At 29.0% G+C, this 22,802-nt stretch overlaps 2 protein-coding genes across 3 annotated transcripts in view; both read left to right on the forward strand.

Moving 5' to 3' along the window:
• LOC100169125 (alkaline phosphatase) overlaps positions 1–22,802 on the forward strand; it is a 113,755-nt gene that overhangs the window by 34,132 nt on the left and 56,821 nt on the right. The window lies entirely within an intron of this gene.
• LOC100165053 (membrane-bound alkaline phosphatase) lies at positions 1,178–22,619 on the forward strand. 2 transcript variants are annotated; one of them, XM_008188433.3, is made up of 8 exons: positions 1,178–1,329; positions 5,810–5,866; positions 9,930–10,150; positions 14,348–14,719; positions 15,902–16,094; positions 16,578–17,054; positions 22,096–22,381; positions 22,474–22,619. In XM_008188433.3, exons 1-8 carry the CDS (start codon positions 1,254–1,256, stop codon positions 22,478–22,480), a joined length of 1,689 nt encoding a protein of 562 aa, XP_008186655.1. In that variant the 5' UTR covers positions 1,178–1,253; the 3' UTR covers positions 22,481–22,619. The 2 variants fall into 2 exon arrangements, with proteins under 2 accessions (XP_008186655.1, XP_001943482.2); XM_001943447.5 differs by having other exon boundaries at positions 22,096–22,598.

Below are 22,802 nucleotides of genomic sequence, written 5' to 3' on the forward strand. Positions count from 1 at the left end.
TATAAGCTACACTCAAAATTCTTTGACCAATAGTCGATAACGAAATTCAAGCAGGGTATTTACTTCCAATGGACAAAATATTCGAATACTCGAATATGTTCGTGATTCGATTAGCCATTTAGAATTTTATCCAAAAAATGCCGATGAACAACGGAGAATTAGGAAATCTTGATAAATTACAATAATAAGGTCAATTGGGCCAATTGGGTTGGTCTTCACTCCTCATTACTATACCGAAAAACTCAAAGAAAAATTGTAGTGATCTGGTTGGGTTAGATTACGTAAAGATTTTGAACATAGTATGGTTATAAACTTATTTTCTACAATTTATTCACCCATTAGCGCCCAGCGTTAACATATGGCAACGTTTATAGGCTCTATTAAAAAAAAAAAATTTTTATTTTAATATGAGTGTATTTATAGAAGTTGTCAACAAAAATTTATTGAAAATTTAAAAAAATAAATAATTTGGGCGCTAATGCGAGGTCAAATTTTAATAACTGCTATCATCAAATTAAAAGCTAAGTTAATATTTTTTTAACGCATTTTTATTGAATAATAATTTGTATAACATAAAACTGTTAAATTATTTAAAAATTGTAGTTTACCGTAGTGAATTAATATTGAGATGTAGGTCATTGACAAAAACTAAGTTTAGCCTGACAACGTATTGAACCGTTAAAATTATTTTCCCCATACACTGTAAGTACTGCTTATTTTTGAATTGGTTAAACGAGATATTATGCATTATTTTTTTATTGTGTTGCTTATGACTTTGGTTAGATTGTTACAGTGTTTATTTGATTTAGCACTACCCATTAATAACGTTAAGTATCAAAATCGGTTTTGTTTTATTTTTATTTATAGTAAATTTGTATTACCTGTTGATTATCTACTTCTATTAATATATGTTATCTGAAGAATAAATTATTATTATCAGTATCACAGAATTTTATTCTGTGTCAGTATGTTTTTATTTTTATCAGTAGGTACCTACATAATATTATTATTATGTTGTTTGTGTATACTATATAATTTCAATTGATCATCATTGTTTTTTTTTTTTTTTTACATAATGATTGCAGTGTTTGCGGACTGAGCAAAATCCAAACCGGTTTGTTGGTAGTTGCTGTATAATATTATAAAACCACTATCGTAGTGTAGGTAAATAGTGGTATACTCAATCTAGGCTATACAAGGCACAAGCATGTTAGTATTCATCGGTCGGCGGTCCTGTAATCTGCTTCACAATCATGATGGTCACCGGTTCGCTAGGTGCGACTTGGATATCGTTTGCGTGCTGTTTGTGCTTTGTCATAACGTACAGCAGTAAGTCATGATTATTGTATTTTCCTATATATACATTTTCTACGATTATTAGAAATCCAAATAGAGGCTTTTTCCTTCGCTTAACGATTATTTTAACCAGCTAATACATAGGTGGTATGTACCTACTAACAACTGGGGATTACAAAAACTTTGTAACGACTGCTGACTTGAAGTTACTTACCGCAAACTTTTATACGTATGATAAAAACTAAAGTTTTAACTACTCTCGTAGGACATTTTTAAAACTGTGTGAAATTGACCACGTTTTTAAATACACTAATCCTTATTTAGCATACTAGGTTTCAATTTCCATCGTTCAATTAATAGGTATGAACTATGCATTTTACACGTCTTCATTGCTAAAATAATTTAAATTGTATGTAAATTTGTATAATGCCACTACTGTTGTACGTTGTCTGTAATAATATGTGTTACAGCCACTATTCGCTTTGATTTCAAATTTATATTTAATACAAATATTACACAAATAATTAGTAATTCATTGTTAATAAATAAAATGTTTCATTAGGCCAGTTACATATGTTGAATAAAACAGTAATAATATACCTACATTATAAATTTTTCTATGTTTTGTGTTTTAACATTACTGCTACAATTACAACAAAATATAAGTATTATAATATAATTGTAATTTATTTGAATGCAAACGTAAATATTATTCATTACCCATTACATTCAACATTATGCTATTACTAGGGCAATCAAAACAGCATTTACTGACATTAATCCTTATAATTACATTATATTTTGCTGTTTTTAATCTCTATTCTCTACTATTACAAAAATCTAAAAACGATATCTTTTGAGTAATATTCAGTCAAGATTTCTGAATATTAAAAGTTATACTTGGTATTTTACTAAGGATACTTGGTCGGTGTCTTTTAATACTTGAAAAAGGGGTCTGCGAAAAAGTATTGTCGATTTACTCGGAGTATACCTACCCACTAAAACGTACGTAATAGGTAGTTAGCGTTCAATTTTAAATATTTATAGAATGCTGATATCGTTCTACGAAGGTGACAAAACAAACACATTAAGTTGCTGGATGATTTTTTTTAAGGTTTTGCTCGTAATGCAATCAACTTGATCGTTACAAAGGTAAAGGCACTATAAATCGCATTATGCACTCTATCCTTAGTTTTTTTTTTTATTTAACTCTAACGTGAGTCGACTACATGTATCACATATTCTTTATAGCGTCTTCCAAGTTTTCGGAACTTCGTATAAAATGGGGAAAAAATAATGAAATTATTATGTCCTTTGAATATCATTCGTCTGCGGGAAAAAAATACGACCGTAAATAACATACTTAATACTCAAGGGAAATCACATGATGGTTTAAAACTTTGCCGAAAATTAATACTCACTGTTTTATTTTTGATTTTTTACCGACTTTTTTATTTAAAATTATATTATAGAACCCTATTTTATATTAACATACTATACCTAATTATAATACACCAAAATTAAACCTTCTGTGAGTATATATTTTTTTATTGCCTCATTGGTATAGACTCATCAGGTATAAATTAATAAATATGCATATGATTGCATTTTTACGAAATATCAAAAATGGATACTAACCTTTTAATAAATGGAATATTATATATTATTATACTGTATAAATAATAATACATTTTGAAATCATATTTATTAAGAAATATTGTAATAAAAAAAAACAGTGGAAATAGCTTAAAAGTGTGGACAAGTAAGTACCGCTCTGCTGTAGGCATATTAGGTCGAGGAGGTCACTGTAATGAATGTGTTAAATTAAATAATACATAAAAAAACGATTATGAGCAGAGTCGATCTGTCCGCCTAAGATTTAATATTTTATTTATTTCATTTGGTGAACATTTTAAGATATGTAGTTATTCATTTTTGATTCGCAACAGAAAAATGAAATCGATTTAGTCAAATACTGGTTTTGCGTAAAAAATCCCGTTTTTTGTTTACCCGGTTTTTATCGAAAAATACTTCTAATTTTTACTTTTACTCTACCCTATGTACCAAAATATAGATCCAATTTTCTACTAGAAAGTAGGAACTACCATAAAAGTTGAAAACATATGCATTTTTACTGCTCCAAAAGGTGATGACAAACACAAAAAAAGCATCATATGTACAATAATATGTACCTAATACAACGTCATACGAGATCAAATATATTAAAATAATTTAAAAAATTTAAATTCGTACAAAAAAATATGTAATTTTTTGACAGCCAACGGAGCGAGACGTGTACTATTCAAATCGGTTTGTTTTAACGACTGCCTAATAGTACTAAAATAATAGCTCTAACGATAATAATATGTCCTTGAAAATGGACAAACATCGGCAGTACGAATTCTTATTTTGCCATTGTTCAGTAAATTAAGTAATTTGTGATTGTTAGTATTAAAATTTCGAACGGTAAACTTCGCGTACATGGAATAATAACGATGCCGATGACGATATTATGTATCACGCCATAGGTATAATATAATAACAATATAGCAACTTGTTTTTTCGGTAACTTAGGCCTGAAAACATGACGTATTTATTGGGGTGGTTGAAAACACGACCACGATGTCCAGTCACGTAATGTTTACACGGTAGGACTGATTTCCAGCGGCTGAGAATAAAGCTCGTTAATACGGTGGCTTGGGTAATACTGATTAATAATTATTATATATACTCGTCCGTGATGCGTCGCGTGCCACCTACAGCTCCCGATTCCAGAGATTTCAGACTTACGTACGATTATATTATTGTTTCATATGCATCAATAAAGTCGATACTGTTTGCGTATCTTTGTGTCGTAACTTTCGTCTGGCCCATACACGTTACTGAAACGTATTATTATACGTAGTCCACTGGGGGTAGGTACGATTATAGTAGGTACTCCTCATTCGACAAATCGATTAAATAGTTAATAAAAAATATGTTTTATATAAAAAGAAACATCGATATTCGACGGAAAAAATTAATAATTCACACCTGATTAAAAATGTAGAAATATATTTTACAATATACCTAACAACATTAATAACTCATCAGCATTATAAGATATAATATACCTCTAATATAATTGTTGTTAGCAAAAGGACTGTAATCGGTCAATATTCTCTAGGGACAATACAGTGTAGCATGGGATCTACCTAATCCACGCCTTTGCACGCGATGTGGTAAACTAAAAATTCATCAGTGACATGCCCCGATTAAGGGGGGGGCGTCGAAAAAAGAAAACAGAGAAAAAAATTTGTGGCTCTATTGGCTTTTGATATTACATAATAATATATAATTAGCGCATATAGGCTATAATTAGAAAACAACTATTTATTATACTTGATCTAGTTACCTAATTAAACAATTTCTAGTTATTATACATATCAAAAAAAATTAAGGTTTCAATGAAATTTTTTTTACTAAAGAGTAAATACCAATCCTAATTAATTTAACTTAAAATAATATATAATATTAAAACAAAATTGTTTTTATTCTTTTTGAGGACCCATTGAAAGTTTAGTTCCGGGCCTCCAAATAACTTAATCCAGGTTCGCACATAAAAGATCAACGTTCACTTTAATATAACTTACTTTGCATACACCTACTAAATATTACTACTATTACTACCTCTTATCTTCATTGGAAATTACTATATGAATGGGATTTTAGTCACAAAATATCACACAAAAACGCCCACAATAACCCTCTATACCCCTTTAAAAAGTCGTCATTGCTGTCAACATCCAATCTAAATAATATTATATGTACCTTGAAGGGAAAGTGTAACGCTGTGTCCTACGTGAATACGACAAATGCAAAGAAAAACAGAACAGTTTGCAGTATTTCGTCGCATCGGTAGCATCGTATTACGACGGAACAGCAGGGTCAGAATAGAAATCGTCGGACTCGCCGGATTTACGTAGGACACGGCGTAACGCGGTGACTGCTTTGACGAGGGAACATGCGGGGGGTGAAAATATTATTAGTTCTGTCGACGACGGCGGCTCATTTGTAGACATTTTCCAAATTGAAACGAACGACTTACTCAAGAACAAAGTAATTTCCACAGATTAAGTGAAAGAAAACGACGATAGGTAGTGTATAGTGTAAAAAGGGCGAACGGTGTGTCGGTGTTAAAAAAAAAAAACGCGGTCTAAATGTCACGCAATAAATCGTACCGGGTTTTTCGGCAAACTCACACACCGGCGTGTCTTGAAAAAATAAAAAAAATATATACACACAAAGAAACCGAAAAGTTTGGATGATAATAAACTGCCGGCGGTGCAAACTTTAACCGCTGCCGCCGACCGCAAAATCCAGTGACTCGCGGTATTTTCTCGTATAACACATCTTCAAACAACACCATAATAACATTAAATTATGCGTATTATTGTTTTAAACTGTTTTATTTAAATACTCATATTATTATTATTATTATTATTATTATTAAATTTCTGTTATTCGTTTTTAGGTCGTAATGTATGCTGCTCGCTCGCAGCCAACACCGGTAAAGAGTACACGGAACAAGGTAAATTAATTATTATTATTATTGTTTACGACAACTATATGCTTGAATCATTACCCGTTCATTTTTAATTAATATTGTGATATTTGTTTGCCATCGAATGGTTTTGACGGTTGTTAAATATATTTGTGTACATATGTGTGAGTTTTATGTGTAATATATATTAGTTTTTAACTTCGACTTTCGTTGAAACGAACCAAAATGGTTATGGACTCATAACATAAATGATAATTCGATAATTTTTTTTAGTTAGTCCCACGTATTGTAACATAGTATTTTTAAATAAATATTATATTTTATATATTTTTTTAAATTATAGATGGAGAGTTGTTTAATTTAATAGGTATCTAAACAATAATTCTTTACATATGTATTGCTTTGTACTTTAATCACTTTTATAGAATTTTATGAGTCTGTTTTGAAATATTTGTACAACATTAACCATAATCAATATTTTGAATTAAAAGATTAAAATTGTGTAACTAAAGGCTATTGGTTTTAGAAATAAAAAAAAAAGTTTCGGTTTTAGATTCTGAGCGGAGCGATTAATGTACCTATTGGTATTTTAAAATGATGTGGGGTTTTTTTATAAATGGTTTTTTGTGTCTGTCATAGACTTTTGTAGCAGTAAAACTGCATTCACTTTCAATTTTAAAAGTAGTTTAATGGTAGAAAATCACATATTTTGGTATTTGGCTAGGGGACATTGCCTCAAACATTTATATTAACATTTAATAGATATAATATTATTTTCAAAATATTTGGTACTTTATATAAATACCAATTTAAATTTTTTTAGTTTTGAGAGTAATTAAGTCAGTATCAACTCAAAAGTTAACAACAATAATAATAATTATATATTATATACTATCTGTTTATCTAGGTACTATTAAAATAAATAATATTATAATATCATAATCGCAATGTCTTTACCAAAAATTAATTCAACCCATCGTATTACTGAAAGTCAATTAAATTACTAATAGCAATAATAAAATATAATTACTAATTAGCAATAACGGTTGACAAACCGTTTCGCGGCAGATTGAGTTCCGCGATTTTCAACTTAAGATCTATTTTACATCGATAACGGTCAATTCGTAGATCACCCGGTCAAATGTTTGGTTTCTAAACTACAACTCTTCGAAAATTGAGATAAAATAGTTTACTGAGAAATAATTTACTATAGAATTTTATGAATTTTAATCAGTAGCTTTCATTTTTTAGGTCTATTAGTAACATATAAATAATAATATATGCTGATAACAATATTGACGTATTGTATAACTAAAAATACAGTGTTAATAGATTACAAATGTTTTTATAGGTCATTCGGTATAATTTTATGTAACCTACTGATTTATTAATTAGTTATTACAAGTTACAGTTAAGTAAATAAATTTATTTAAAAGCTTGTAATATTACATAAGATACATATTATGATGCTTGTATATTATGTAGTTAATTTTTTTTTCCTGAGAGCATGTTAGCGCACTATTTGATATTCGTTTTAGTGTTTTATCACTTTTATCTTTCTCTAACCCACGTGCAACATACCAAATTTGCATTTACCAGAGTCAATCTCTGTTTTAGCTGTTTTTAGCTTTAATACTACGGTGAATCGACTTATTATCAAACTTTGAGTTAAGAACTTTATCTGTATGTACGTCGGCTTTTTTCGGATATTTCAATTTTTACCCAAGTTCCGACTACGTACAATATTACAATATTTAAAAATGCTCATATCCAACTTTAAAATCGAAATACTGTGAAAAATCCAACGTACAAACAGTGTTTTTAACTCGAAGTTTGATAATAAGTCGATTCACCCTAATACTAAAGTTTACAGCGCAAATTTGATGTTTCGTTTGGGTCAGAGAGAGTAATCTAATAGTGCATTGACATCATATTTAATGCTTTTAAATTATTAAACCTTCATGCAACTTAAGTACTTAACTATAAATTATTTAATGTTGTTAATAACTTATTATAGTTAAATAAGTAAATTAATAATCAGTTAAACTAATATGAACAACTTCGTGAGGAAAACCGCCTATAAGAAGCACCCAGAAACGAAATCAATAAGAACCAACCTAAATAATATAATTTATATATTATTTTTAAATAATATAATATATAAGATGACTTTTTTACAGTCTCACTTATCTTGCCAAATCCTTATGTAATTGAAAAAAATATTTATTTTTACATAATTTGATAACATACATTTTTAATTACATATTCCAAAATATAAAATGTTGTATAATATTTATGTGAAAATGTTGGTTCAAATTTTGAACGAGTTGTTAATTAGTTATAAGTATTTGAAGTTTTGATGAGTGGAGTAGAGTGGCTTTTCAAGGGTATCCCGAAAAATGTTGGTACCTACTTGACTCTTTAAAACTTTAAATATTTATAAGTTATAACTACCTAGTTAGGTATCTACATTTTTAGAAATTCAATGTTTATACATTGAAATTCTGCGAAAAAATATTTAAATATGAAATTAATAACGTACAATCATTCAATAAAGTAAAAACTTAAAAAATGATAACGATAAAAATAGTAAAATATATGTATTTTTACTAAAATATTTTTTTTATAATCATTTCAAATTATGTAAGGAAAATATTTTCAAAAAGTTTCAGGTACTATTCCAGATAATGAGTGTTAAATTAATCACACATGATGTAGTTATCATAATATACCTATAACCTATTCATTAATATATTATATAATTCACCTTCAAAGTAAATACAGAAATACGTGTACCCAATATCAATTTTTGTTGGGTATGTAGTTTAAATCATGAGTTATATTTGAATCCTTCTTCAACTATATGTCCCCTAACAAATGCAAAACGATTTAATTTTTACAAAATGTGCAAAGCTATAGAAATCATTATTAATTATTCATGTTTAAAGTTTCAATGGTTATTACTTTCTAAATATATTAAAAATATAAAAATGAATTAAAATTGTTTTGAATATTATTCAAAAAAATAATCTTTTAAAGTTTAATTATAAAAACCAATATCATCTTTACTTTGGAGCTATAGAATTTATAATAATATAGAATAATATAAGCGAACATTCTTTTGATGTGTACGTGGGGTTAAAATCTATGGCAATTTCGTGCAAATAACAAAAACACGTTAGCGTACGCGTAAGTTGGTAACGGCTAATCTGAAAACTACTTGTCTGATTTCAACAAAAGTGATATCAATGGATTCTTTGAGACTCTGAGGGTATTTTAGATAATTTTTTCAACGCCTATATGCTGGTACAGGGTCGTCCACATAGTCACATATGCGTATCTTTGTTTCACAAGTTGTTGTTTATATATTACTATTATAATTATTATAAATATGGATTACTTATAAAAATAAATTAAATATTGATTTTTTTTATACAATACATAACACGTTAGAAAAAACGAAAAGCGTTAAGATATTTACACGTAAAAAAATGTACCGCGAATTCTAACTGGCTCACAACTCTATTTTTAATTTTTACTTAAAAACAATTATAGTAAATATCTTTATATTATTATCATCAACCTATTTTTTTTGTAAAATCTTAGATAAGAAAGCGGAGTAGCTTATTTGTAATTGGTGCCAGTTTTTATTTTTATTTTTGACTGGAATGAGTTTTTTATTTTTATACTTTAATATTTTTTTATCGTTATACATAATACAATATACAATTTTACTGAGTAAAGTTTACAATACAGTTAGGCCCCTCATTCTATTTCAACTTAAGCTTTTTCAGTTGTTACCATCAATATTCTTTATAGAATCTATTTTGTCTACTGATTCTCTTTTTAAAATCATTTCAAATATTCTCGGCATAAACACATTACATATTGCTCTCGACTTTCAACAGAACCGAATCATCTGAAAGAAATTCACTCACGTTCGCCATGTACAACCGGCACTCGTTAAAGTCGGACTTAAGTCTCGAGTGAATTGTTATTTCAAGGAATATACATACGATATATAATATTGTATATATGTATGTAAAGACAGAAATAAAATAATAACAGCTTGGATTTTTTTTTCATGTAGACAGACAGTACTGGATCGAAAACGCTAAGGCGAAGGTGACCGAGAAAGTCAAGTACGTGAATAAAAGAGGCGTTGCCAAAAATATAATCATGTTCCTGGGTGACGGTATGTCGTTGACTACGTTGACGGCATCGCGTATCTACAAAGGTCAAATGGAAAAACGTTCCGGCGAGAATGAGTACTTGAGCTTCGAGAAATTCCCATTTGTCGGCATGTCAAAGGTGATATTAAAATAAACTATATAAAATTAAAATTCGTCAACACTTGTTTCACGATATCGCCACTAGAATTTGAATATAATTGAATTTTTAAAACGATAATGTTTATGTCATCGGATGAAACACATTATTAAAATATTTTGCATCAATAGGTATTTACACAGTTTTAAATTTTGACTGTAGAGTGAAATCTATAAATTTGATTTTAATTATGTTATTTTGAAGTTAACTAAATGTACTTATGAATGGGTCGGTTCAAAACAATATAATAATTTTTAAACGGCAACAGATTTTTATAAGAAAATTTTTTTTTTAATTGGTTAACTTTTTAGATTAATATGAATTTATTATTATATATTATTTCTGATATTATAACATATAACATAGGTTATTGTACGTATAACATTTAATTAGTAAACCTAGATACAAATATATTTATTATTATGCTAGTGTTAACGAATTTGATGGCATTATATTTTAAATAAATGTCAGTAGCGCCAATTAAGTTAATTATTAGCTAAGTACTTATATTTCCAAGTCAACTAAAATAATTGATACCTACTTTAAAGTTAAATATGTGAAAATCATTTTCTATTTTTGATTGTTGTAATTGTAACTTAAAATAAATAAAAAAGATTTTATCCGGTTGAATAATTATTTCAATGAATAATAAATATAACTGTTCATGTTTGTAATATCAATTATGAATACTTTGAATAGGTACCTAGTAAATTATAACTAGGGGGGTGGAGTGGCCGAGCGGACTTAGCTTTTGGTTGCAATGCGCGCCGTCGTCGGTTCGAATCTCGTTCACGGGTGGCACTTTTCTCCGGGCAGACACCTGTCTGGAGAGAGGCCGCCATCCCCCGACCGGGCATAGCAGATACCTACGCGGATGCCCAAATCAAAAATTATGCCAAATACAAATACACACGTGCAAACAAATCTACAGTATCCTCCCCACGGTACCATAGACTTATAATGACCTTAGTAGTTGAAGCCTTAACTTTAATAAAAAAAAAAATTATAATTAAAACTGAAACATTTTATTATTACAATTTTTTATAAAAATAAATATTAATATTACTCTTGGACATTTTAAAAATATGAAATGTATTTATTAAAGATGGACTCAGGTCTTGTTTTACTCAGTAGATTTGAGCTTTAAATACATTTTAATTTAAAATTTAGTATCATATAATATAGTGTAGATATATTATAAGTGATGACATTTTGTTAAAACTATATATTCTAGTACCTAGATTATTTTACAAAATCAATACCATACTTTAAAAGAAATAAATATGTTGTGTTAATAAAATGTATTATTTAATATAATTCAAATAAATGATTCTAAATAGGTTTAATATAGGTAACGTACTATATTATGGCGAATAAAAAAAAATTGAAAGCTGTTTCATAAGTATCTTTGTTTTACTTATGATACAATTAAAGCAATATAAATTCATAGTTGGGTACTTAATTTTGCACAAAACATTATAGACTATATAAGTATACTACTCTGCTGTCATAAGCAATAACGCCTAAAGTCCCCCCCCCCCAAAAAAAAAAATAGAAATGAGATAAAAACAAATAAATTATTGTAAAATTTAGCTTGTGTAGATGAATATGCCATATGTCTGAAATATTACTCCAAAGGTATAATAATATAAGCAATAATCAAATAACTAAAACGCCGTACTTAAATCGTAGAAAAATGTACTATGATATTTTAAAATAATCGAGATGTTTTAGTCTAAATAATTAATAATATATTTTTTATGGTGGCTTTAAAAGGTTATTAAAATAAACATTATCATCGCCCAACTTTTAGTCTTGTGTACTATTTTAATGGTAATTTAACTTCAATTTTTGATAAATTCGTTATCTGACAATTTTGTCAGTGTTGATGACAAGGGTAATGGTGTTAATTATTAGAGACCTAAGAAAAATGTGGTCAAAGTGCAAAGGTATAATGCATAATTAAATGTGTGGTGACTGGGATGACAGCTGTCAAAAACAGTGCGTTATGGGAAGGAGAATCCTTAATAAATAATAAACAATACAGCTGGTGTTTAAAATTTCAGTTAAGTGCAATCAAAACGTAAAAATCAAAATCAAATATGTGTATTGATTGTAATAATATTGCAATAATAAATTGTTGTTAAATATTTTCAATAAAAATGACACGAATTTGTACTATGTTCGTTGTTATTTGATTAAACTAATATAAATCGAAATACAAAAATCACAAATTATATTGAACGTTAATACAAGAAATTTAGACAAGAATACCTATACAGATTCTGTATACCTATATAATTTAGCATAAATATGAATTATATTCTTAATAATCTATTTTAACGTTTGATAGGCGATCGGCGATAGGGAAAAATCGAATGTCAAAAATGCTGATTACACATTTAGAAGCAAGTATGTTTGTAGTTGTAGTAACTTATAAATTAAATAAAATGGTGTTTAAATAATTTTATTAATAAGAAAAAATGCGTTCAACAAAGGTTAAACAAAAATATAAGCCATCTATTATTGGGTTCATAAGTTTGAAATGTAATCTGTTGAATGTGAAAAACTTAATATATTATATCATATTTGTCCGAATGGTACGATAAGTGGTGAATTAAATTAACCCATAATAATTCCGCCATGTGTGAATAGGTTAGGTTAAGTTACAGAACTTTGACTTTAAGACATGGTTTCTACCCAGACATAACATTAAATAATTTACTTATTCCTTCTATTTTTTTTGGTTAAGTATTTAAGGATTAACCTTGATAGGAGATTAACCTAAAATAAAAAACTAAGACTAATAAGATTAATTCTTAATGCTCGTTCTCGTACATAAAAAACAAATTTACTAGTCTAAAAACTTAACTTTTATTTTGAGACACTCTTAAAATCAATATGGACATATGGGATATAACTAGGCATGGCGTTGGCTAAATAATCAAACATAAATAAAATTCAAGTATTTCAGAACATAATATTCCACATAATAAACGCTCTGCCCTTTGTCTCTATCAAAACTTTTCCCTATGACCTTGTCATTAAATCAACTGAGAATGAAGCTGCACTTTTTTACAAACGGTGTTTCTCTAGACTAGAAAACGACCACAATCAAATATATGACCTACATACCCGTTCATTCCCTGAAAATCCTCTTCGCTGACTCAAAATAAAGCGGTGTCGTCATCTTTTGTTTTAATAAATTATCTCATTTTACCTTTTATCCCAAATTAAGTTCCATAAAATATGGGCGGCTTCTTTTTAATGTAACCTACACTATTTAATATTTATATTTTTTCTCTCCTCAACCCCTCAACCTACAATAGATTGTATATAAATACAAATTATTATTAAAATTATCAACTTTTAAATGTCAATCTGTATTTTTAAGTATCATCATTATCTAAAGTGGAATATTTTTCTTAAAATGATGTTAAAATATTGAATATTAAACTAACAGATTTTATTTTATTAGTAAGCGTTTATAGTTTAAATTAATGTAGTAGAGAACCATTTATTTAGCGGTGTACACTTTGCCTCTTCACTCTTGTTATCTCAACTTTCAGTACTTACAAATAAAAATTATTTCCTTAAGATGACTAGCCACATACGTGCCTAGATATTAGATTATTTTTTCAACAAATGTATTCATACATGAGTACTGAGTAGAGATGGCGGAAAATGTTATAATCCTACGCACACAACGTTGATCTCCTATTCTTATTTCCTGAACGACCAGAGCGAATAGTAACGCGTTTTTATCATAGACGCACAGGCATCATCCAGAGGTATATCTACGTTTGCTACCCTAAAACAATTTCTAGAAGAGCAAAAAAATAGTCATGCATTTTAAGATTTATATCAGAAAAAATAATTATAAACTGTTGATTAAATGATAATAATACTGTTACTGTTAAAACTAATACTATACATATTATCTAATTGGGGGACATTTTTTTTTAAATTGTATTCACTCAGTGCATATGTATATTTTCTATTTTTGTGGAAACATTTTTGTCGCCCAAAATTAATTCTCTAGAGTCTAGATTGTGGCAGCACTGCACAAAGGTACTTTTTTTGGTCGAATATCGGTTATCAAAATTGAGGCGTGGTGTCGTAACGAGTGAACTCTCGGGTGGCCCACCTAATTCGTTATCGCGTCACTTATCGTTTCAGACTTACTGTGTGGACAAACAAGTGGCCGACTCGGCATGCACGGCCACCGCTTACCTGACGGGCGTGAAAGCCAATTATGAAACGATCGGGGTATCGGCCTCTGTGAAGCTGAATGACTGTCCCGGGTCGGTGGCGCCCGGTAACAGGACGCAGTCTATAGCCGATTGGTCGATGGCGGCGGGCAAGGCCGTCGGGCTGGTAACCACTACCCGAGTAACGCACGCGTCCCCGGCCGGGGCTTACGCGCACACCGCGCACCGGAACTGGGAGTCGGACGCCGATCTGGCAAAGGCGGCGAACCTGACGGACGTGACACAATGCGAAGACATCGCCAAACAGCTGATTACCAGGAGCCCCGGTATAGACATAAAGGCGAGTACATACATTGAGGTTTTCATAGTATTGTTGCGCTGATTTTTATTTTTCAGGAAACTTAATTGTTTCTTTTTTTTAAAAAAAATTTTAATTTGTGACCGATTTTGGTGATTAAAATTTTCTGCGACCCATGTCAGACTTGATAAGTGAAACATACAATAATTATTGAGGGTATTGCTGAGTTCTACTGTTTTATTTTTATACAATGTATACCTATGGGTGTACTATTATACAATACATTTTGACTTGGATAAGATTGGAATAAAATCGAATAAATAAAAATGTTATAAATATTATTCATTTTCTATTATAATTATGCAATTTAAATTCAATTCAAATTTGTGATTCTCGACCACCCACCTGAAGAATATCACTGCGTGAGGTTTCTGACAGCTGATCACAATCGACTGTAGTTGTAATGTGATGACCACTAAACAGATTTTTCACGGACAAACAGATAACATATCCTGCTTAATCCTTGATACTGTGTATTACAGTCGTCACTCTACGTTTTATAGCCTAGGCCATCTTGTTTTTATATTTTCGGAATGATAACCTTACGTTGTGATCAGTATAATATTATGAATTGTTGTATTGTTTTCCTCTTTTACACTAACACTAAGTCTGTTTAGATAAAAAACAATGAAAACTTGATAGGTACCTTTTTATGTAAAAAAAAAAAACTGATCGTATTAAATTATTTTGTTCTGTGTAGTTATAATATGTTATACGCAAGACATTTTTTTTATTAATTTGTTCTATTTTGATGTTAGGTATATAAAAACTATTAAGATTTTGAATATTCCGGTATTTCTTAATATTTTGATTATTTATTAATGAGACTTAATATAGATTATCATATATTCATAGCTGATTTAAAGCTTATATTGTTATACTTCAATATTTACAATTTACATGGAAATACAATAATGTAATATAATAATATAGTATATTCTATAAATATAAAATATTATATTGTAATACATATTTTATGAATAGTATTTTTTATACATAAGTTATAGATATCTACTAATAAATTTATTGTATTTTGACATATTAATTGTTACGATAAAAAAAAATTTACCTTCAATGTGCTTTTGTTATAGGTTGTAGAAATAAATTCATGAAAATATAAATGACTCAAACTAAAATTATTAGAAATTAACTATTGATTTTCAGGTGATACTTGGTGGAGGTCGCCATAAGTTCTTTCTTAATGACACAGATAAGAAAGGATCAAGAAGGGATATGGATCTCGTAGAGTTTTGGAAAAAAGATAAGGCGGAACGTTTTGGAAATGATAAATCAGCATACGTTGAAAACAGGGAACAACTATTAAATGTTGACCCTTCTAAGACTGATTATTTATTGGGTAAGCAGATACGAGTAACATTGCTTGTTTATTGTATTATATATTTATATAAACATAATATATTAAATATTTCATGCGCGTATAATCCGAAACAAATGGAAAAAAGTATTATATAATATTTTGTCAAGTAATTATTTTTAACCATTTCAATTTCAATTTTTTCCATCTTTTGATGTCTTTCTATTTTTTTTTTAGATGTGGGGAGAAGGTGAACAATTTTTCTTCAATTTAAGTCCATCAAGTAAAAAAAAATTAATTTCATAAAAAAAAATGTTTTTACACGGCCTTTTGAAGCCTCTTAAAGTTTATAAGTCTTAAAAGTATTAAATTTCTTTATTCAGGTTAGGGCTTTTCGAACAGTTTAGTTAGACATCGTAAAAACCAATCATATATTTTTAAATTCCACATAAATAACCACAGAGATATGATTTTATGTTAGTATTTACCATAATATTTTAATAATACGTACTTTTTACGTTTCAGGCCTTTTCGAGAGCAAGCATATGAAATATCATTTGAAAGCAAACGCTACTATACAACCCACTTTGGCGGAAATGACTAGAAAAGCCATAGAAATTTTAAAGAAAGAAGAAAATGGTTTTTTCTTGTTTGTCGAGGGGGGTCTCATCGACTCTGCCCACCACGAAACCGTTGCCAGGTTAGCGCTGGACGAGACGGTTGAGTTCTCCAAAGCCGTCCAACAGGCTGTTGACATGACCAGTGAAGACGACACACTGATTGTCGTCACGTCCGATCACTCACATACCATGACAATGGCAGGTTACCCGGTTAGGGGTAACGACATTTTGAGCCTTTCGGGATCTCGTGGGATCGACGAATTGCCATACACTACACTCAGCTACGCCAATGGTCCGGCAAAGACCAATGATCCGGCAAATACCAATGATCCACAGCCCAACGTGAATTGCGCCCGTCAGGATTTGTCCAAAGTCGACACAAGTAATTTTTATAAGATAGTTATCGCCATACTGGCTATTCGGAACGTATAAAAGTAAATCGTCATCGCCATGTTCGTTATAATGTCATTGTAATTATCGTAATATTGTTTTCGTTTCCGAAGCACACTGTCGTCGTCTAATAGAGTCCATGACCGTGAATGACAATGAGCCTAAATAATATTACGAAAATATTTTGTCACCTTGCACACAAAAACTGTATGACAACACGGCATCGGTATCGGATATTCGGATCATATAATATGCATGTGCCGTCAACGCACATACATTACATTATGGATAACGCACTAAAACATTTTCAAAATCTATTTTGCAAGGCTAATGGCCTGTTTTTTTACAGCCGAAATAAACGGTACAATAGAATTTTACTTTTACTTTGGAAAGTATATATTCACTATACAACATTATAGATACGATTACGCGCACGTTGTACGTTTTTTAGCGTTACGATAGGGTCATATTTTTGTCGGTGATCAACATTTTATTTTGGGAAAAATATTCAATTAAACATGCAATATAAATGCTAAGTATAATTATTATTTTGAATGTAAATAACTCTCCATATAAGTTAATTTGTTTCTTAAATTTGTTATAATAAATTCGTTGTTGTTAAATGAAAACTATTTATACAACAATTAATTTAAAACTTTAAGCACACGCTCAAAATATTTGAAAACCGTGTTCATATAACAAAGTACAAAATATCGATCAATAATAGAATGATTTATAATCGTATTTAACAGAAAGACTTTTAATTTTATCGATCGAGTATTTAATTTAAAAAAAGCTTTTTTGAATACGATTCGAGTCAGTAGATAACGTTATGGAAAAATTGATCGAACATTGTATAATATGCATTGCGTATAAAGCTAAATGGAATGTTTTAAATTACGAGTTTGCTTAACTAGGTACCCTGTTACCTATATATTATTATATTTTATAAAATGTACTGCAAAACAAATAGTAATTTAAAGTATTACAATTTATCACACATTAGGTGCATTATAGATTCTAACTGGAGCGATAAATTTATTGGTTTTCAAAGATGTGTTTTTTGTCTGTGCCTCAACTTTTGAAAGAGTAAAATATCGGTGAAGTCTTTGAATTTGAAGATTGATACATGTTTCTTGTAGACAATTGAATCTAATTTGTACTTTTAGTAGGTGGTAAAAAAAATATGCCTTGGAATTTTCTAAAAAAAAATCAAAAAAATCATTAGAAAATAACCTGTTTTTACAGAATCTATTTTGTATTTTTGTTGTAACTCAAAAATGAATAACAGACTACTCAGACTTGTTTTTGTATATTTTACGATTTATCATTAAGGTCTGAATTAAAATTCAGTTGTTTGAGCCAATTAATGAGATATATTCGACACCAGCTATTACCTACTATAGGTACGCATAGCCGGTCGATTTTATCAGAATTTTATGTTTTAAATTTTCTATTTTAATTGTTCGTTTTGACTTATGAATTTAAGTTCAACATGTTTACATTAACATAAAACAGAATGAAACCGTTCTAGAAATTATTTTATTAAATCAAATAGATTTTACATTTCGTCACTAATCACTATTCAATGCGACTTTTAAATCGTAAGTGTAATGGACATGGACTAAATTTGATTTATTATTATTACGTCGTTAAATTGTCTACAATCATTAAAAATAAATTTAAATAATTTCTTGTTAATGAATTACATAATAACACAAATTTAATTTACCTACAGAGAAACTCACACAATATATAATTATTTTAAACGGTATTTTATATTTTAATAGGTAGTTTACTCCATATTTACGTTTTCCGAGGTTATATTCATATGTTTACAATTTAATATGATAATAAAAGCAACATATTTGGATGAAAGCAAAGTTGTTCGACATGTGTTTTTTACATTTCAATAGTTAGTAGGCGTAGAACGTACATGTATTTCGAATAATAGTAAGCACTGTTATGAAAAAAAATAATAAATGATTAATATGTAATATTAACTGATATTATTACCATACTTATACTATAGTACCACTTTAATCTTTTCAGCGATTACAATATTTATCATTGGATTATAGTAACATAAGACATAAGTATCAGATCTGCAATTAAAAGTAATAATATTTTATGGTTTCTGCAGAGCGGATTAAGAGAGTTTTATAATTTTATTTTATTTAAAATAACAAGTATCAATCATATTATATTTCAAAATTTATTTTTCGTCATGTAAGATTATTTATACAGGATGATTTACTTATTCAACTTATTTAATAAATTCTTATTAACTTATTTAAATAATGAATTACAAGAATTACATGTAATGGTTTGAAAACTGAGTCCAGTTCACCAAATAATTTTTCTTAATTTTTTTGGCAACCTAGTTTGAACTATGAATAAATTGAGTTTAAATAATTTAAAAATCGACTGGAGAAATTAATATAGCTTGTTTAATATAATATCTGAATCCCTATTGTATTCTTTTTTTATGTTTTTTTTTTTAAATTGTATATTGACTCTTTGATAAAATGATTCGACTAATAACCATAGAAAGTTATTTGAGTTGAGACATCGCAAAACTATTACGTCTGGGGACTTTTGGAGCGTAAATTTAAACGGATGTATTCAAAAACGACTTTATTATTGCTCATATAGGTACGCTGTTCACTCATTTGTATGTTAATAAAAAGTTGTTTAGGTATTTTGTTCGATGTGTATACTGTATATGATATGTTTCTCTCTGGCATATGTTATATTATAATGTATATCTTTTAATTCATAAGAAAGTTTTCCATGCAAGTTTGTGAATTTTCAACTGGTCTTGCTATAATGTATTATTTTGTATTTATTTATGGCATAATATATTTAGAGTTTTAGCTTATTGTAATGATTTTTAATTTTAAAAAGCTTGTAAGCAATATAAATTAAAAATAATAAAACGATATAGGTAGACCTATTTTTGAAGTTTAATATACAATCATAAACAGCTGTAAACGTTTGTATACGTATATATTTATATCTCAGGGGATATATTTTACGTAAGGCAAACATTATTTCAAAAACTATTAGGCAACGTTCTTGAGAATATTTTTCTCATAATTTTAATTCATTAAGTATTAAAAATGTTTCTAAAAAAATAGACATTTACTATTGTTTATCGTTATTATTATTTAATTATTTACTTTATTTAATGGCAACATTAAATTTAATATAAAATAGTTTATGGTTGATAACTTTATAAGTACCTATCTATTCAAAGTTTAGATGAGCGGAGGGGAGTGGAATGGAACATGGTTACACCGCCAAATGCTGGGTTATTATGACACTACTCAACTCGTCTAACTTTAAATAATCACACCTAACTAATAAACTATGTACTTTTCCGAAATTTGATTTTGATATACGTATCATAATATTATATACTTAGTAATGTACTAATATAGGTGTTTTTCTCTCTGAATATTTTTTGTGGGTGTGCAAATTCCAATTTAAAACAAACATTACATCGATAAATTATACTCAACGACGAGGTACACTTGACACCTACTGTACATCAGAGCATTAACTCGCTTCCCCCCTTTTTTAATCTTTCATATTAAACAACAAATAATTTATTATGATTAAAAAATATGACCTTTTATATATTTGAACTTGTTGAAATTATCAATATCATTTATTGTCCGTAATTAGACTAAACCCAATAATTTTCAATAATCTTTTTTTTATCTTATTTTATTAGAAGACCGCAATATTGTGAAATAATTTTATAAACTGTTCAAACACAGTATCACTATGATAATATGTACGTATGTACTTATCAACGTTATAATATTAAATACCTAATTAGTTGTAAAATATATAATACACTATTACAGTTTCAATTAGTTCATTGATGAAAATGAAAGCAATACGTACAAATAATATTGCATGACCCACACGGTAACAGTGACATTCCATTACTATGCAGTATCCTATGTTATCGACGACGAGTAACAAGAAAATAAAAAGTAGTTATATAGTCATATTATTATTTCCTAATTGAAAATTATAAATTATCGAGTTGCACCAAATACAGATGAAATCAAAATTTGAACACAGTTATTTGAGAAACTATCAAATCAGTATTTTGAATAATAAACAATTTATTTAGAAATCGATTTGAATTTATTTTAAAGTTTATTTTATATTTATATATTTTTATGTATAATTAATCATGAAATATAAAATAAATTAAAACTAAAAATCATTATAATAAAATATAGTTACATACCTACGACCTACCTATTAATTTTTTTATGTATAATTAATCATGAAATATAAAATAAATTAAAACTAAAAATCATTCTGATAAAATATAGTTACATACCTACGACCTACCTATTAATTTTTTTATAGGTAATAATTTAGGACTATAATAACTTCAAATTAAAATATAACATACAAACGATCATAAAATTTTTTAGTCAACTATATATTATAATACAGTCGAGTTCCGATTACTCGAATCTAAAGGGGAATAAAAATAAATTCGACTTAAGTATTTTTCGAGTTACCAAGACTTGTCAGTATTAGGAGTGTTAAACTTATATATAATACACAAATACTATAATTTAATAATGTGAGTCATAATTGCATACATAGAATAAATAAAAGTATTAGGTATTTAAAAATGTATCCATGGTTTTAATATTATTTTTGAAAAAAGTTGACACGTCTTTAGCTTAAAAAATGTATAGTGGAAAATGGAAAGTACTTTTCCTTTTTTTCTCTGGAGGAAAACACTAAACAGTATCTCATTTTGATGGAAAATAATCTCACTTGCAACGGATGGTTACATTATCAGTTATCGCGCATTTTTTTTTTATTTTCATATGAATTTAATATTGTTAAAAGCTACTGACTTAACTAACGAATCAAAGTCAACATTGATTTTAAATTGAAATTGGTTTTTTAAAGCCTTTGGGATTGGAAATCATGACCTGCAGCCCTGACTGTATAATATAGGTAATGTACTAATCCATCGTCATTTTCAGGCCAACTGTCGTTCGCGTATCCACATATGGTGACGATGAAAGACTACGAAACCCACGGGGGTGACGATGTGATGGTGTTCGCCCGCGGTCCTTGGGCCCACCTGTTCTCCGGCAACTACGAACAGAACCTGATACCACTGACGATGGGATTCGCGGCCGGCATCGGACCAGCCGCCCGCGTGGTCGGCGGTTCGGCCGCGTTCACTTCCGCCGGACTTGGCACCGCGGCCGTCTCGTCACCGCTCGCCGTGCTCACCGGCGCCCTTCTGACCACGCTAGTTGTCCGGTGCGTTTGTTCGTAGCCGTCACAAAGAGCGACTGTCATTCGATTACTATTTTTTTATAATATTAATCTGTACGATTTTTTTTTATATGTAGGACATAATACAGTGTCTTTGCCCGTCACGTCAATTATATATATATAAGTAGACATAAAAAGGACAAAAGGAGTAATTTGATCAAACATAATATATGTAAATATATATATGCATATAAATATAAAACGACTAGTGTTGTTTTTTTTTTCCGGCGGTGAAATCGTTTTAAATGTGAAAATAATTATCATTAAACGCCTCCTCCTGATTCCACGTGGTGTAGACACATGTACGGTTGTTTATTAGTTTAGTTTTTATGCTATCCCTAACAGATTCGTTGTGTTACGTCCGAAGTGAGAGCGGAAATTTGTTTAACCTTTGGTCTTGCCCAAA

The sequence above is a fragment of the Acyrthosiphon pisum genome, chromosome A1 (genome assembly GCF_005508785.2).
Source record: "Acyrthosiphon pisum isolate AL4f chromosome A1, pea_aphid_22Mar2018_4r6ur, whole genome shotgun sequence".
Taxonomy (NCBI): domain Eukaryota; kingdom Metazoa; phylum Arthropoda; class Insecta; order Hemiptera; family Aphididae; genus Acyrthosiphon; species Acyrthosiphon pisum.

What these genes read in the sequence shown, in the direction of transcription:
- LOC100165053 (XM_001943447.5), top strand. Translation starts at nt 1,254, where the DNA reads ATGATGGTCACCGGTTCGCTAGGTGCGACTTGGATATCGTTTGCGTGC. An exon ending in CATTTGTCGGCATGTCAAAG is followed by an intron (nt 10,151 to 14,347) that starts GTGATATTAAAA and finishes TTATCGTTTCAG; the next exon opens with ACTTACTGTGTGGACAAACA. An exon ending in TTTGTCCAAAGTCGACACAA is followed by an intron (nt 17,055 to 22,095) that starts GTAATTTTTATA and finishes CGTCATTTTCAG; the next exon opens with GCCAACTGTCGTTCGCGTAT.